At 38.6% G+C, this 18,461-nt stretch overlaps 1 protein-coding gene across 1 annotated transcript in view; it reads left to right on the top strand.

Moving 5' to 3' along the window:
* Nucleotides 1–18,461, top strand: part of xrn1 (5'-3' exoribonuclease 1) — a 96,037-nt gene that overhangs the window by 44,007 nt on the left and 33,569 nt on the right. Inside the window, exons 22-30 of the mRNA XM_034183018.1 lie at nucleotides 5,876–5,974; nucleotides 6,114–6,229; nucleotides 6,413–6,559; nucleotides 10,680–10,769; nucleotides 11,359–11,494; nucleotides 11,638–11,694; nucleotides 13,204–13,336; nucleotides 13,554–13,623; nucleotides 14,975–15,170. Of these exons, the coding sequence (XP_034038909.1) occupies nucleotides 5,876–5,974; nucleotides 6,114–6,229; nucleotides 6,413–6,559; nucleotides 10,680–10,769; nucleotides 11,359–11,494; nucleotides 11,638–11,694; nucleotides 13,204–13,336; nucleotides 13,554–13,623; nucleotides 14,975–15,170 (1,044 nt within the window). The remainder of the gene's footprint in view (nucleotides 1–5,875; nucleotides 5,975–6,113; nucleotides 6,230–6,412; nucleotides 6,560–10,679; nucleotides 10,770–11,358; nucleotides 11,495–11,637; nucleotides 11,695–13,203; nucleotides 13,337–13,553; nucleotides 13,624–14,974; nucleotides 15,171–18,461) is intronic.

Raw genomic sequence — 18,461 nt, 5'->3', positions numbered from 1 at the left:
AGGGGTAGGTGGCCACTTTTTTGGCACCCTAAGCAAATTTCAGCCCACAATAAGCGCAAATGTTGTTTGGGATCCTAATATTTTTTCTGCCCTCCTTCTGGGTTTTGAGGAGTTCAAGTCCTGGAGGGTAGGCAGGGGAGCTCCAATGATTTTTTTTTTCTGCTGATCTTGCAGTTCGTTGTCGCCAGTTTCTATCCTGTTTTGTGGCGGCTCCTCATCAGACCTTTGATGGATGTGTACAGGACAGACTTGATGACTGCTGTGTGGATTGGGATGTGGCAGACCACACTTCCTGAGTTGCTGCAGGAAATGTATTCTCTGCTGGGCTTTTTTTTAGGATGGATGGAGCTGATGTTGGGCTTCCGCCTCAGGTCATGTGAAATGTTATGAATTAGAAATCTGAGGGTCTCGATACGTGACACGGGGGCTGTTTGATACAGTGAGAGAATGCCATGTACAGTGATGTCTCCTAAAATCTACTGTCTTATTGACAGTTTTGAGCATGTTCAGCTCCAACCTGGTCCGACTGCACCAGAGCATCGGCCGTCCAACCTGCTGCCAATAAGCACATTAATCATCATCTTAGATAATCCCAATGACCATAGTGTCGTCTGCAAATACAGTGAGGAAAATAAGTATTTGAACACCCTGCGATTTTGCAAGTTCCCCCACTTAGAAATTATGGAGGGGTCTGAAATTTTTGTCTTAGGTGCATGTCCACTGTGAGAAAAAAAAAAATCCGGAAAACACAATGTATGATTTTTTTTAAATTTATTTGTATGTTACTGCTGCAAATAAGTATTTGAACACCTGTGAAAATCAGTGATAATATTTGGTACAGTAGCCTTTGTTTGCAATTCTGGTGTCATCTGACCACATGACCTTCTCCCATGCCTCCTCTGGATCATCCAGATGGTTACTGGTGAACTTCAAACGGGCCTGGACATGTGCTGGCTTGAGCAGAGGGACCTTGCTGCCCTGCAGGATTTTAAACCATGACAGCATCATGTGTTACTAATGTAATCTTTGTGACTGTGGTCCCAGCTCTCTTCAGGTCATTGACCAGGTCTCCTGTGTCGTTCTGAGCTTTCTCAGAATCATCCTTACCCCACAAAGTGAGATCTTGCATGGAATCCCCGACCGAGGGAGATTGACAGTCATCTTGTGTTTCTTCCACTTTCTAATAAATAATCATAACAGTTGTTGTCTTCTACCATGCTGCTTGCCTGTTGTCCTGTAGTCCATCCCAGCCTTGTGCAGGTCTACAGTTTTGTCCCTGGTGTCCTTAGACAGCTCTTTGGTCTTAGCTATGGTGGACAGGTTGGAGTGTGATTGATTGAGTGTGTGAACAGGTGTCTTTTATACAGGTAACAAGTTCAGACAGGTGCAATTAATACAGGTAAAGAGTGCAGGATAAGAGGGCTTCTTAAAGAAAAATTAACAAGTCTGTGTGAGCCAGACTTCTTGCTGGTTGGTAGGTGTTCAAATACTTATTTGCAGCAGTAACATACACATAAATTATTAAAAAATCATACATTGTGATTTCTGGATTTTTTTTTTTTTATTTTTTTTTTAAGATTATGTCTCTTACAGTGAACATGCTCCTACGATGAAAATTTCAGACCCCTCCATGATTTCTAAGTGGGAAAACTTGCAAAATTGCAGGGTGTTCAAATACTTATTTTCCTCACTGTATCAGCTGTATTCTTGCTGGTGCAGTCTGGGAAGCTGGTGATCCACGAACAGATGGAAGGAAAAACTTTAAGCTGGGAGAGATTGGAGGAGAGGACTTCAGGAATTATGATGTTGAACGCCAAGCTGAAGTCCACAAATGGGATCCTTGCATGGGTCCCTAGACTCAAATCGGATCTCACTGATTGACTGTCCACATTATACATATATAGCAAGTGACCAGTTCTGATTGGTATGCCCACACTGACAGACTTATCCATATTGATTGCTATGGAAACAAGTACGCCCAGGAAAAACATGGAAATATCGTGGCAGAAATTCTGAGTTTTTACTTTTACTACTCAACGTTGGGGCATTATTTTTGACATATTCAAGGATGCTTATTCGCCATCTTTGGACAGTTTTCCGTCTTTTTGTAAATTCTTGCCGTCGAAAAGAACGCTCTCGTGAAGGTACGAGTTCCAGGCAATTTCCTGCCTGCTTTCTCCGCCAAATCTTATAGCATCGTTCAACAAATTTTCTACCTCGTCAGTTTCTCATCCTTTATTTCCAATATTTCACAAGATAAATACAGGTATGGCAATAATTTAACGCTGATATCATTTAAACAAGTAAATTCTGTGATATTTTGGTATTGTTGTATGATAAATGCAATGCTTAGCAAGGTTGGGTATCGACCCCGGTTCTCTTCGGGTGTCGTTAAGAAATGATTTGATCCACCGACATCAATAGCCTTTTTGCTTAACGGTTCCCTTATTAGTCCTTCAGAGTGGCTGTTGTTTTTGGGGGTGTTTGTCAGGAAAATGTTCATGTCTCTAATCAACCATTTCTGCAGCGTGGCTCTTCTTTGAAGCTTGAAGCAATGAAGTATTGATCTGACCTGCTGCTTCGTTGGTTTTATTTCGCTTTATCTTAATTTTTCCCTGCTAAAACCCCAAAGAGCATATGTCTGTGAGTAATATTTACTTTTTTATGTTAAACCAATCTGTTACGGTCTTCTGAAACAGTTGATAGATGTATTTTATAACAAAAACGGGACCGATGCTAACGCGTTAGCATGTCTATGGCATTTGCAATGTTAAAGTTAGCATTAAGCTGTTCGCATCTCAGCATTTTGTGTGCATTTGTTTTCTGTATAATAATTAATGGCTCAGTGTTTGTTGTCATAGAAGAGTCAAATGCATTACAAATTGTAATATTTTTTAAATTTATTTTTGTTTAGCTATTAATAATAATAATGGCAACAACAACAATAATAATAATAATAACTAATAATGCAACAGTACAATTTTAGAGAAAGAGACAAAAAGAACCTGATAAAAAACACAACATAAAACATAAAACCAACTAATAATGAACATAAATATAGAAATAAATGTTTTCTGTGAACACCCAGTGACTCTTACACCTCCACTTTATCATTTAAGTTTAATGACAATTTGTCAAACCATATTTTCAATTTGTTAATTACTTCGGTGATTTCCTCCAGAACTATCTGCCAAACTAGAGAACTGCTGCTTCTTAGTAAGGGCAGAATATTACTGGAGTGAATTTGAATAAGGAAAGTTGTTTGTTTTGTTTTTTTTTTTGTTTGTTTTCCCTCACTAAAAAGGATGCTACACTCACTTCAGTTTATTCTCTGGAATAGTCCCAGATTGGATTTCAGAGCTTCTAGAATTCAAACATTTTTGTGCGGGTGGTGTTGGGGGGGAATTTTGGGTTACAGCTTTTTTTTTCTTTTTTTCAAGTAAATATGTTTAGTAATATATATTAACAGGTGGTGGTAACCAGCTAACATGCTGGTGGTAACAGAGATGGTGATATGGTTATTACCTCCGCCAAGGAGGTTATGTTTTCGGTCGCGTTTGTTTGTTTGTCTGTCTGTCAGCAGGATAACTCAAAAAGTTTTGAACGGATTTTGATGAAATTTTGTGGAGTGGTTGGAAATGACACGATCCAGATTCCGATGCTAACGCATTAGCATGTCTATGGCATTTTCAGTGTTAAAAGTTAGCATTAAGCAATTGCAGCTGTCATCACGTTCTGGTGCATTTGTTTTCAAATTGTAATATTTCTTAAATTTATTTTTGTTGAAATTTTGTGGAGTGGTTGGAAATGACAAGAGGAACAAGTGATTCAATTTTAGTGGTGATCACGATCCGGGTCCCGATGCTAACACGTTAGCATGTCTATGGCATTTTCAATGTTAAAAGTTAGCATTAAGCACTGGCAACTGTCATCACGTTCGGGTGCATTTGTTTTCAAATTGTAATATTTCTTAAATTTATTTTTGTTTATATATTAATAATCTAATGATTATTATATACAATTTTAGAGAAAGAGACAAAAAGAAATGGATCACTGTGCCAAGGAGGTAATCTCTTTAGGGTCAGTGACCCTATGGCCTTGTTTAGAGAAGTGTTTCATAAATGTTAAAAAATTCATATATTTGCAGTTTAGTTGAATAATGAATTGAATTTTGTCTCTTATTTGTTTTTGTCTATAAGCACATGCAATATCAATATCAGTGCTCAGATGACAGTAGCTTCTGGGAAAGGTGCAAGTTGCAATAAACTGTGATGCCAAGCGCTAAGGATACATGCTATCCAGTCACAGCAGATGAAACTTTTTTTACTACTGAGCAAACATTGTTAGACTTTTTTAGGTTCAGTGATTCCACGGCGTGTAGATGTTATGGCGTCAGTGACTCCATGGCCTTGGCGGAGGTTTACACTCTTTGAGTGCTTCTAGTTCCATTTTAGAATTGTTTTGTAAACAGTTTAAACTGTTTTGTAAACTGTTGTGTTATATTCTGTACATGCTCCTACAGGATGGCACAACAATCATTCAAAGCCACATGTTGTGCCATACTGCATGAGATCACAAGAGAAATTTAACTGTTGTTTCAGGTCCAAATGTAGTCCAAAGAATGCACTAGAATGCACCACAGGGCACTTGTATTCTCAAAATTTCCATGGGGGGGCTCCCCCCAGTTTTCCAAATGCCTGCGGTGTTCTTGGTAACTTTTGTTGTCTTCAATATTATAGATGAATCACATTGCTGTCTTTTTTTTTTCTCCTAAGCATCCATGCATAATGCTAGTAATGCTTTGTTATACAGTTTCTGTTTTTTTTTTTTTTTTTTAAGTCTGTTTAAAAAAAGTCAGACTAAGTTATGACCTTACCATTCCCAAGAGTATCAAGCATTTCTTCCTCATTGGTGCTTTCCTGAATGTGTGGTCCTCTTCTGCTGCACGGTCAAGGACAATGTTAGGGTCCACACTGAGCTTGTCACCAATAATTTCATCAAGTTGGTAGTAGACTGGACATCTTGTGCACCCGGTCCCACTCTTTTTATTTCCATCCTTGATTTCTTTGTACTTGGTTTTGAGGTGTTTTTTTTTTTAATTTTCCATTGGCATTGAAGCCACATTCTTTAACAACCCTGCTCCTCCATCATGCATGCTATGGCCTAATAAATGGATTTGTTTTGGTATGTACCTTCTAATTTCTTCTACACTGACGAATCCCCCCAGGTAGCTAACAGGCACTTTATTTCCTCATCCATCCACAGTTCGTTATTTTCTTCTAGGCTCCTTTGTGTTTTTGTTTTGTTTTGTTTTGTTTTTTTAAAGACTTTTTTCCCCCACTTATTCCAACACCGCAGGTAAGGCTGCGAGTGATACAGAGGGCACTTTATAATCCTATTTGAGCAATCAAAACGTTGAGATTGAAACTGATTAGCAAAAATGCAGTTTAAATCGCATTTCAAACCACCTCTGTATGTGGCTTTGCAAAAATTCTATCTTGTGGTTTTTCACGGTCCAGACTGCCAAACAAATCAAGCTAGATACAATATGGATATGCTAAAAATCAGATTTCTGAGTGGTAATGTGAACAAGGATTAAGTGTTGCAGGATGAAGGTCAGTTCCATCTTGACTGCATAATCCAGTGACCCGTTTGCCTAGTAGGCAAACTGCAGTGGTTCTGCCCCATTCTTAGCCTATCTTGTTGACCATGTTTCCATACAAGCTACATTGAGTTTGTGCACATGATTGTTTGATTAGACATTTGCTTTAATGTGCAGTTGACCAGGTGTACCAAATGAAGAGGTCCTTTTATCAGACGTTTGGTTATTTACTGAAATGTCTCAATTCCCATATGTACTAATTTGTTCAAACAGGTGCAAGATTCTAGTGACGTCATTGAAGAAGGTAGAGTGCGTGTGGTTTTCTACGTGCCTCGCGAACCACAGTTGGACCTGCTGATCCAGAACCAGCATGTAAACCACACACTCATTTAGCTTTGAAGACATTTTTATTAAGAAATGACATTTAATCTGAAGGCGTGTTTTCTGTTTTTATTTTTTTTATTATTATTTGTCATTTGTGGTCTTTATTTGTATCACTTTGTAATAATAGAAATATACTGTGAAGTACAATCCCGGACACGTTTTGGCATCTCGCCTTGGCATTTCCAGCTACCTCGTCTCCCGATTCTCGGGAACCATCTTTATTGGCAGAGGCTCCAAGAAGAAGTGAGTGTTGAGTTGCCTTCCACAGATAAGTTCAAAATATCACATACGTGTGTGTGAGAATGTATAATAATAATTGTACTTGTTGGATACAAGTCGCAGTTTATGAATTATTTATCTCTCATATAAATGAGAATACTTTTAATTTATTTTAATGTACATTTTCTGCTTCATCGTTGTATACAGTCCTTGTGGGGAGCAAAGGTCCAATATTGGTCTGAACCTCAAGTTCAGTAAGAAGAATGAGGAAGTTCCTGGATACACCAGAAGAACAGAAAAGGAGTGGCTCTACTCTGCTGCTGTAGAGGAATCACTTGCTGAATACCTAGACAGGTAAAGAATATCGTTGACTCCACTCTGTCTACTCGGAGTATCTCTGCAAGTGTCCTTGCTGTGGTTAAACTAAAAACGCAGCTGTAGTCCAGTGACACATAACAACAAACTCAAATGCTTTTTTCCCCTCCTCAAAATACGCCTAAAATTTCTTTCTGAGGACAGCATGATTTAAAATATGCTCATAAAACCTTCCTACCTCTCAGTCAGGTCATGCTTTCCCAGGGGTGCAAGTTTTCCATCAAATGATGGAAATCCGTCAAAATTCAGTTTCCGTCATTTGTGTCAGAAGTTCTCAATCGCTAAGTTAAAAAATATTTTAATGCTTTACTTAATTTACTACGCGCGAGGCGGGCATTCCGTGTCTGGCGCTGGCCGGTTTCAGCAACTGCGGCTTCATTCAGTGCAGAGTCTGGCTGAGGTTACTACGGGGCTCAGGATGCTACTGGGTTCTGTTCGGACGAACCATGTTTCTCTTTGATAGAAACGTTCAAATGAAAGGTTGAATACAGGGCCATTTAAATATGTACTAATTTTGAGATTTTTTGTTTCAGGAGATGCTGAAAATGTATCACTAGATAAAAAATTAATTAAAAATTAAATTATTTCTGGGATCCCACGGGGCCCGAGATCCCAGCTCCTGGGGCCTATGCCCCCAGAAACCCCTGCAAATTTTCCTCGGATTTCACAATTTTCATTTCACAGACCTGTAAATGAGGCTAAACTTTAGCTGTTCACATTTTACGTTTGATATTAATGTTTGCAGTCTTGACCCTGTGTGTAAAATGCTGGCTAATGTGATACTAATGGTATTGATCTTTAAACGTGAGGTGAATTAAATAGAGGGAGCTGACTGACCGCCAGGGAACCTGCCTGTAAGATAAAGATAATGGTCAATAAACACTTACAGCATTTGACAATATACGTACGTCGATTTATGAGGTGAAATTTCCTAAAATCATTTGCAAAAAGAGCAAAACAAGTTAAGTTGTCTAAAGCATGGACAGCGTTTTTTGCACGCTTAATTTTATGATAAAATACATCAGGCTTAACCACATTGAATTTTTAAGATTTGCACTGCACAGGCTGAGGTTTGTTTGTTGCATTACATTTCCAAGCTTCTTGGTAGAGAGGAACAGAGAAGGATTTAGTCTTCTTTGTTTTTGAAGAAGGTTCTTTTATGTTCTGCTGGTAATCCAACAGACAAAATTTGCAGCCCTTTCCCCATCAAATCAAACACTTCACAAGTGGTTTAAAGGCTCAGATAAATAAAAAAAAAAACTCTGAAAACTGTGAATAAACATTGAATATGATATCGAAGAGAGCTGAAGTCAGACGATCATAAGTTTTAATGACTGTCAGTTTAATCCTGTAGTATTCATATTGCTAATTTATTTTAATTTAAATTCATTAGATATTAAAAATCACAAGAAACTGAATCATCTGGGACAATGGTAACAGAAGTTGCTAGTATTCCAAGAATGCATCATTGGCAGAAAAAGGAAAATATGTACATATAGTTAATTTTTCCTTGATCTAATATTTTGATGAGAATGATGGTTGATCTGAGGTTTTATTATTACATATAAAATTTTCTAAGCAGATTTATTTGGATGTCTTATTTTGGTATTATATATTGGATTATAGTGCCAGCGAAAAATTATTAAGTATCACAGTGTACAACATTTTTTGCAGTCAGAGATACACTTTTTATTTAGAAAAATCACTGAGAAAAAGTGATTTTTCTAATTAAGAATTGTGTGTACTTATTCCCCAGAATGCACCAAAATGCACCATTTTTTAAAAACGTCCAGGGAGGCATGCCCCCGGACCCCCCTAGTACCCTTCGCGCCTGTGGTGCTCGTATTGTGCGGCTTCGCTGCACAAACCATTCACAGCCAAAAAAATGTTCAGTCAAAAAAAAAAATTTCTCACCAGCACCCATGCTTTCTACATACACAAATTCTTGTTCCTGCTGAGAGACTGCAGACCAGGGGCGAATCCAGACAGAAAGAAGGTGTTGTAGGGAGCGAATGTGTCCTCCACAACACCTCTTGATTAAAGGTCCACTTCTGAAGACATTTTTCATACTACTACTACTACTCCTACTATTACTGCTACTACTTAATAATAATAATAATAAAAATGTTTAAGTCAGTATTACTGTGGGTCAGTTTTACTATAGTTAATTATAGTTTAATTGATGAGCCATATAAAAATAAGTTTAGTAAATATAGCTTTTCTGCATGACTAAAGTAGGATGTAAAGCAATACTTTTTTTAAATGTAATGTCTAAGTTTGGGCATCACTGGGTCTGTTTGGGGTTCTAGCATTAAAATCAGGTCAGTTAGGATGAGGAAAGCCAAAAATATGAAACTGATTAAGGCTCTTGTGGTTAGTAATCTTATCAAACAAACATGTAGGCTGTGATATCAATTTTGGTTAAAGGCAAATAAAAAGGTGAAAATATGCGAAAGAAAATACAATTACACATTAAGTAGTACAACTAAATTAGGGAGGATCAGGGTGAGAAAATAGTATCAAAATCAATGACAAAGGTCCACTTTCAAAGAACCCCTCTTTTCAGCTTTTTTTCGCTTTTCACCAGTTTCATCCCTGGAAATAGTGAAATATGAAATAAACTCGCCACAAAAACATTACTCGTTTTGCTACGGAAGCCGTGAGGGGACCACAAAAACAAAAGCGGTAGACCCGGCTTGGGTTCTCTCCACAATCACACAGCAGCGTACACAACATTCAATAAAGTTAATGATGCACATTTTCATTAAATGCTATTATAAATATGCAAGTCTGCAATCCTCAATTAATTTATTAAGTCCTGAGTGTACGTACGTACATGTGCGGTAATAACAATGTCAGTCCAGGTCCAGTCAACTGCTGTGTACAAGCACAATTTTCTCCTTTTATCGCAGTAATTCAGTGCCAGAAAGAGTCCTGGTATGTTCATTTACTCCACTATCAGATTCAGACATGATGGAGTTTGTCTCAAAGCTTGTCTGACACTTTTACTCTGTGTACGTTGTTTCTCGTGTAAATATTCCTGGAAGCCCTGTGCTTGAGTGGCAGTGTGGTGATGGGGAATGGCCTTGAAGCGACCAGGTCACGTGACTGCAAAACAAATATGATTTGAGAGGATCAGCATTTCTGGAAGTTCCTGAGTGAGCGCTCCAGCCTCGGCTTGGCCATGCACACATGGACAGTGTGCTGGACCTCACCTGTGCGGATAATGAGGAATATCCCAGTGCTCTGACTTCATTCTTTTATTTTTATCGGGGAACACATTGAAAATACGTTTAAGGCTGTGATCTTCCATGCACGCACATCCGCAGATTGGGTGTGTCCTATCTGGTGCCAGAGGAGCCGGGCCATCTAATCGAAGTAAATTTTATGTGCTGGCCTGTCTGTGCACGCACATCAGTGAGCTGGGCGAATCCTGTCATTTGCTGGAGAATCCACGCCATCCAGTGGAATTAAATTTAATGTTTTATTGTGTGATCCTCTGGAATTAGTAGAGAAGTGGCCGTTCCAATGCATCAAGGAGGCTTCCAGAGGATCCCAGAGCCTGGCCAGTGGAGGACCGTATACTACTCACTTTCTTCGCAAGCGTGTCATCATGTCAGCCACGTGAGAGGCGCTCGACATCCATAATCCATAAACATGCTGTGCGGCATTTGCACACAGATTTGCACCTGCAAAGGCTGTGCAAGTAGCGCTTGACATTTGCAAGCTATGTATGAGATTTTTGGCCCTATTTTTGCTGCCAGTCCATGCGATATTTGGCCCATATTTGGGTGACGTGCACTAATGTGTTTTTAGTACCACTTTAGTGAGATTCCAACTGAACAGTTGTCGCTAATTCACGTTTTGTCGAGATTTTGTGTCTTCAACTCCTCCCCAACAGTCACAGCCCAGAGAGATACTATCCTAAGGCTGCTACTGAGAGACTCGCAGTCTGCAGTTCTGTTGCAGTGTGATTTAGCTACAGAGTGTATTGAAAAAATGTCATGTCCGTTAAATACCACTCTGTGAGATTGACAGTTAATCAGTGACCATATATTGTATTTATTAATTATAAAAATTGTTTTCTATGCTTTCATAGATTTCCTGAGGTATTTGAAGCAGTGTCCAGGAATTGTCAGGATGATGTTTTCTATGAGGATGACGTCTGGCCTGAAGACGATCAGAACGGGTAAGACACATACATCACACACCTGTTTTCCAAGCTTGGTTTTGCGCGCGCGTGTGTGTGTGTGATATTATAATAATTGTACAGTGGAATGCAGTTGGCATCTACCCCACTATTTCTCTGAAGGAAAAAAAAAATCCTGACATTCTGTCACAAGTGGTGTAAGATTCTATTTGCATGAACATTTTAATGTTTCTTGTAACAGTTGCAGAAGAGAGTTCAAAATGGCATTATTAATTAACTAAATAAAATTAAATTTAAAAGTGCATTAATTCTAATAATCATCTAACGTGTTACTCTCAACATACTTCAAATACCTTTTAGTAAAAAAAGCAAGTTCGTTATTGTCTTGTAAAAATTTTTTGTTTTGTAAAAATGGAAAATGCTCATGCCTTTCACTTTAGTCAAAAGTGTCACTTTCATAGCATGATAAATATCGACTTATAGTTTCTTTAGTCAGAAAAGATGGCCATCAATGTATGTAGAACTTCATTTTTTTTAATTTTTTTATTTTTTTTATTTATGAGGCCGGAATCATAAATTATTACATTTTTTTGTTTTTTTAATGAGCCTGTTACTGGATCTCTCTCAGGGCAGAGAAGGTCGCTGAAATCACTTTGTGGTTAAAAAGCCAGCCATTCAGCTCCATCTCCAGGTCATCGTGTGACCTTCAGGTCCTGGACTCTGCCATTGTGGAGCAAATCGAGGAAACAGTGGAAAAGTCTAAGGTGTTAATACTCACAGCATCAAACACAACTGTACTGCTGTCAGATACTAGAAGTTCCTCTGTGTGCTTTCTGTCCTTTTTTACACATACATCTGTCCATTTCTTTGTCTCACTCTTTTTTTTTTTCTTTTTTTCTTTTCTTAGATTAAGAAGAATACTAAGAAAGTCCGTGTGACCGTCAAGCCTCATCTTCTCTTCAGGGTATTTTACTTTTTTGTGTAGTTTTCTAGTAAATATTGGTCGATCCACATGCAGCTGTAGTGCATTAGAAGGTGTATTGTTTTGCGTCTGTTCTGTCTGTCCATACATGGGTGAACACAGGAACTTGAAAAATTTTAATCTGACTTAGTGGAATGATTAATGATTGGCCAAACACAAATGTATTTGATTTTGAGAAAAATTGGTTAAAGGTCATAGGCTAAAGTCAAACTTATGGCCCAGTGCTTATATAGTGGGGATATTTAGAATGTGTCTTTCTCGAGTGCGCTTGTTTCCAGTGCAGAAGGTTCCCAGTTTAAACCCCACCACTGCCCATTCTCCATGCAATATGGAGTTGTCAGGAAGGGCATCCGGCATAAAACTTGTGCTAAATCAACTTGTAGGTCCACCTCGGATCTGCTTTGGCGACCCCAAGTGAAAACAAGGGAGCAGCCGAAGGGACTTACTTTTGACATTCTAGAACCTGCTTTCTTAAAATGGATAAAATTGGCCACTATGAAACACTAATATAAAGTATATAAAATCATTCTTGTGGTCACATGATCTTTGACCTTGGGTTATCATAAAAGGTCAAACTTGAAGTTATTATTTAACTCAAACAGGTTGAGGACAGTGTTGATTAAACATAGTCAAAGGCTCATTTATTAGTCAATCAATTTTGTCTCAAATTTATAAAGTGTGAAGGCCACACACAACCACATAGCATGGAATCGATGATTGATCATGAAATAATTTGCATGACTGTGTCAAACATGTCAGGTGTGGGTGTTGCACTGTCCGAGTGCCTATTCTGGCTGTATGTAAATTGTGTTCAATGGGTCAATGTTATTCCCACTGTTACCTACAAGGAGTTCCTGTTTTTGCCTGTGCCTGTTTGTTAGCTGGTTTGAGTGTACTAAATCAGCTACAACACAGTGTGCATTGTAGCTTTATTTCTACAGTTTTGCACATTTTTTCTACATGTTTGCTTGGGTTTCCTCCGGGTGCTCCGGTTCCTTCCCACATTTAAAGACATGCAGCTTAGGTGAATTGGAAACTTTATAATTGCCCAGGTCTCCCTTGCAAAAGAGATCTTGATCTCTAGTGGGACTAACCTGGCTAAATAAAGGTTAAATTAAATTAAATTTTTAAAGGATTTGTTCTTTTATCCTTTAAACTTTTTAAAGAGGTTTGGATAGTCAGTTTTCACAATGTTTTGTAAAGTCATAGAAAAACATTAACCTCCTGTTTTTGAAAAGCAGTTAATAATTTTAAAAGCAGTTATTAATTTTATTATTTGATTTTAGAAATTCTAGTTTGCTTTTAATGCACAGTTAAATAATCGCGCATAAAAATTCACAATTTTTAAAATTGTAACTACTAATTGAATTTGATTTAATTTTAAGGTTTTGATGTTACCTGGAAAAGTCTGACACAGATGTGTGTAGGCTATCGATGTATGTCTCTGTGTTAGTGTTGAGCATGTATTGATAAATGCATGTTTATGTGTAGCCCTTGGAGCAGCAGCAGGGTGTGGTCCCAGACCCCAATGCAGAATATTGTCTGTTTGATCGTGTCGTCAACGTAAGAGAGAGCTTCACTGTGCCTGTAGGACTCAGAGGAACTGTTATTGGAATTAAAGGAGGTGAGGGGGCAAAGTCTCATTCCTTTGATCCTGGTAAATGTTTTTTTTTTATTATTATTCTTTCAAGTCTCCTGAAGGCACTTAATACTTTAGTATTTGATAAGCTTTCTACTATTGGCGACATAAAGGTTAAATGCTCACCATACACAGGTTTGTGAGGGAATGTAAATCTTTCCATCATTGCTGCAGTCAGTATATTGTGTGTCATTATTTTCAGCGGACCGTGAGGCAGAGGTTCTCTATGAAGTATTGTTTGATGAAGAATTTGCTGGCGGTCTCACAATCAGGTAGTCAATAATTTTTTTCAATTTGGTTATGTATATATATATATATATATATATAGAGAGAGAGAGAGAGAGAGAGAGAGAGAGAGAGAGAGAGAGAGAGAGAGAGAGAGAGAGAGAGAGAGAGAGAGAGAGAGAGAGAGAGATTACATTAATTGTAGTCATCCGTGTACTGTTTGTAGTGAATAATTCCTGAAATAAATTTGTTGGTACTACTCTTACAAAGCAAGCATCCTCATGTACAACTGAAACATTTCTCTGATTAACCACCCTTCTTGTTTTGGAACATGTCTGCAGTGAACAATAAATGTGTGTAATCAGGGGTTTAGTTCCTTTGTTTTCTTGCAGGTCTGATTTTTCAGAAACATTCCTGACCTGAAATTACAGGTCTTCTCATTGCACCAAAAATTTTGAAATTCTTGATGCAAAATTCCGACACCCTCAATAAAGTCGTCTGTATGCATGAAGTGATACACTTTTGGATCAAAGATTTTACAACTTTTCTGAAACTTCAGACAGAATGAAGAAGCCACTTCAGTCACTATATTAATATTTAAGTCTGGAAAGCATTCGTGACTAAGAAAGTTGGCAGTTTAAGTGATGCAGTGGGCTTGTAAATGGACCGGAGACTGGCTTGTTAATGCATCTGTGGTAATGTAACTCATCTTTACCTGTGCAGCCCCAATCCAGACATTGTGAGAAAGCATAAATAAGATTTTTTTTTTTTCTTATTCACAGCGGCACATTAAACTCTTCAGAGTTCAGAGCACCCGTAGGTGGGTACGGCTCTTTGTAAATAGCATTCATGCCATTTTATTATCACTATTACTCAACAAAATAACTATAAAAATACATTTAATAAGTTTGCCTTCTCTGGAACAAATTTGGCTTAAGTATGACATTTTATGATGTCACAGTATATAATCATATTGAAGCACAGGATGTAGCTTCCTTACTTGCTGATGAATGTCACCTCCTGGAAGATTTAATGTCAGCATCATTCGACTGTAGAGTAACAAAGGGTATGTGACAGGTAATGGCAGCCATGGAGGAATAAAGAGCTGGGTCCAAGAGTAAATATGTGACCTGGCATTGTTCCATCAACACTGGAATGTGGCTGTTCACCCCTCCTAGTGGATAGAGTAACTAAGTTGTGATTAGGAGAGGTTAAATGCAGTCAGCAGATGTATTGTATGCAATACAGTGACAAAGTTTGTTGTGTTCTGTTTAATATCTAAATGATGTAACAATAACTTCTGGCTATCAGTGGTTTTGTTTTGTTCACACCCCCCACTAAATATGCTTTGAAACCCTGTGAAACTACATCGGGATTGATTGGTTGTTTTCTCCTTAGATGTACGTCATGTCGTGGTTACCGCCTCCCACCCTGTGCTCTAATTAACCTTTCCCATGGATCCAGAGTGGATCACACCTCCCACAAACTCACTGCGATTGTTAAACCTCAGCCTGCTGCCGCCACACACTTGAATTCACACCACCAGCTGGTCAGCCTCAACCACTCACCTCGTTCCCCATTTATCCCAACACAGGTAGGAGGGGAGGGGTTAGATCATGCTGCATGCTCATGAACACTTACAGAGGTTTTGCTCACTTAATTTTTTTTGGCAGAAAAATGCTTCTTAATATGTTGTCTGTGACTATTTTCAGTGCGTACTTAATATGGTGCTATACAAACATTTCCATATTCATGCCTTCCTGTGTGTCATGCATTTAGTCAGTAATTACAGAGTTACATACAAATTAGATGCCACATGCACACAAAATGTATATGCGATTGGTGTCACCATCTTGTTAAAGAGTCCCTAAAAGATGCATGCATATACAGTAGTGTTAAGAATAATAGTAGTTTTATATGACTAAAAAGATTAATCCAGGTTCTGAGTATATTTCTTATTGTTACATGGGAAACAAGGTATCAGTAGATTCAGTAGATTCTCACAAATCCAACAAGACCAAGCATTCATGATATGCACACTCTTAAGGCTATGAAATTGGGCTATTAGTAAAAAAAAAAAAAGTAGAAAAAGGGGTGTTCACAATAATAGTAGTGTGGCATTCAGTCAGTGAGTTTGTCAATTTTGTGGAACAAACAGGTGTGAATCAGGTGTCCCCTATTTAAGGATGAAGCCAGCACCTGTTGAACATGCTTTTCTCTTTGAAAGCCTGAGGAAAATGGGACGTTCAAGACATTGTTCAGAAGAACAGCGTAGTTTGATTAAAAAGTTGATTGGAGAGGGGAAAACGTATACGCAGGTGCAAAAAATTATAGGCTGTTCATCTACAATGATCTCCAATGCTTTAAAATGGACAAAAAACCAGAGACGCGTGGAAGAAAACGCAAAAACAACCATCAAAATGGATAGAAGAATAACCAGAATGGCAAAGGCTCACCCATTGATCAGCTCCAGGATGATCAAAGACAGTCTGGAGTTACCTGTAAGTGCTGTGACAGTTAGAAGTCGCCTGTGTGAAGCTAATTTATTTGCAAGAATCCCCAGCGAAGTTCCTCTGTTACATAAAAGACATGTGCAGAAGAGGTTACAATTTGCCAAAGAACACATCAACTGGCCTAAAGAGAAATGGAGGAATTTTTTGTGGACTGATGAGAGTAAAATTGTTCTTTTTGGGTCCAAGGGCCGCAGACAATTTGTGAGACAACCCCCAAACTCTGAATTCAAGCCACAGTTCACAGTGAAGACAGTGAAGCATGGTGGTGCAAGCATCATGGTATGGGTGTGTTTCTCCTACTATGGTGTTGGGCCTATATATCGCATACCAGGTATCATGGATCAGTTTGGATATGTCAGAATACTTGAAGAGGTCATGTTGCCTTATGCTGAAGAGGACATGCCCTTGAAATGGGTGTTTCAACAAGACATTGACCCCCAAGCACACTAGTAAACGAGCAAAAATTATGGAATCACCAGCCTCAGAGGATGTTCATTCAGTTGTTTAATTTTGTAGAAAAAAAGCAGATCACAGACATGACACAAAACTAAAGTCATTTCAAATGGCAACTTTCTGGCTTTAAGAAACACTATACGAAATCAAGAAAAAAAGATTGTGGCAGTCAGTAACGGTTACTTTTTTAGACCAAGCAGAGGAAAAAAATATGGAATCACTCAATTCTGAGGAAAAAATTATGGAATCACTCTGTAAATTTTCATCCCCCAAATTAACACCTGCATCAAATCAGATCTGCTCATTGACATTGACCCTATGTGTCTTTTTGCAAGGAATGTTTTTGCAGTTTTTGCTCTATGGCAAGATGCATTATCATCTTGAAAAATGATTTCATCATCCCCAAACATCCTTTCAATTGTCCAAAATATCAACATAAACTTGTGCATTTATTGATGTTGTAATGACAGCCATCTCCCCAGTGCCTTTACCTGACATGCAGCCCCATATCATCAGTGACTGTGGAAATTTACATGTTCTCTTCAGGCAGTCATCTTTATAAATCTCATTGGAAAGGCACCAAACAAAAGTTCCAGCATCATCACCTTGCCCAATGCAGATTTGAGATTCATCACTGAATATGACTTTCATCCAGTCATCCACAGTCCACAATTGCTTTTCCTTAGCCCATTGTAACCTTGTTTTTTTCTGTTTAGGTGTTAATGATGCCTTTCGTTTAGCTTTTCTGTATGTAAATCCCATTTCCTTTAGGCGGTTTCTTACAGTTTGGTCGCAGACGTTGACTCCAGTTTCCTCCCATTCGTTCCTCATTTGTTTTGTTGTACATTTTTCGATTTTGAGACATATTGCTTTAAGTTTTCTGTCTTGACACTTTGATGTCTTCTTTGGTCTACCAGTATGTTTGCCTTTAACAACCTTCCCATGTTGTTTGTATTTGGTCCAGAGTTTAGACACAGCTGACTGTGAACAACCAACATCTTTTGCAACATTGCGTGATGATTTACGCTCTTTTAAGAGTTTGATAATCCTCTCCTTTGTTTCAATTGACATCTCTCGTGTTGGAGCCATGATTCATGTCAGTCCACTTGGTGCAACAGCTCTCCAAGGTGTGTTCACTCCTTTTTAGATGCAGACTAACAAGCAGATCTGATATGATGCAGGTGTTAGTTTTGGGGATGAAAATTTACAGGGTGATTCCATAATTTTTTCCTCAGAATTGAGTGATTCCATATTTTTTTCCTCTGCTTGGTCTAAAAAAGTAACCGTTACTGACTGCCACAATCTTTTTTTCTTGATTTCTTATAGTGTTTCTTAAAGGCAGAAAGTTGCCATTTGAAATGACTTTAGTTTTGTGTCATGTCTGTGATCTGCTTTTTTTCTACAAAATTAAACAACCGAATGAACATCCTCCGAGGCCGGTGATTCCATAATTTTTGCCAGGGGTTGTATTATTCTGAACACTACTGTATGTGCTGCACAAACCAGCATAAATGGGTTCCTGTGGGTTAGCACATATTGTTTAACATTTTATAAAATTCCAGCAATATGACTTATACCAAAAAAATTAATTTCATCAATAAACTTATTAATATATATACCTCAACCGGCAACTTAGCCCAGCGACTGGACAGCAACAACATCCGAGGCCCAACGTGGTGAATTCACTGAGGCCGCGCGCTGCGTCACGAGTGCCGCTTCCCCGAGGCCTCGTGCAGCCACCGCGGATCCATCAGCGCGGAAACACCGAGGCCGCGCGGCACCAGCGCAGTGCAGATCCATCCCGGTGACAAACAACGCAGGCTGTTAACATCGGCGATCGACAAGCTGCTCATAAGCCGACCATGGGGCCTAAGAAGGTTCTGACAGCGGAGGAAGGTGACGATATTAAAAAATCTCTG

This window comes from Thalassophryne amazonica, chromosome 12 (assembly GCF_902500255.1).
Source record: "Thalassophryne amazonica chromosome 12, fThaAma1.1, whole genome shotgun sequence".
Lineage (NCBI taxonomy): Eukaryota > Metazoa > Chordata > Actinopteri > Batrachoidiformes > Batrachoididae > Thalassophryne > Thalassophryne amazonica.
The sequence above is the reverse complement of the archived record's forward strand: the minus strand, read 5'-3'. Positions and strand labels throughout refer to the sequence as shown.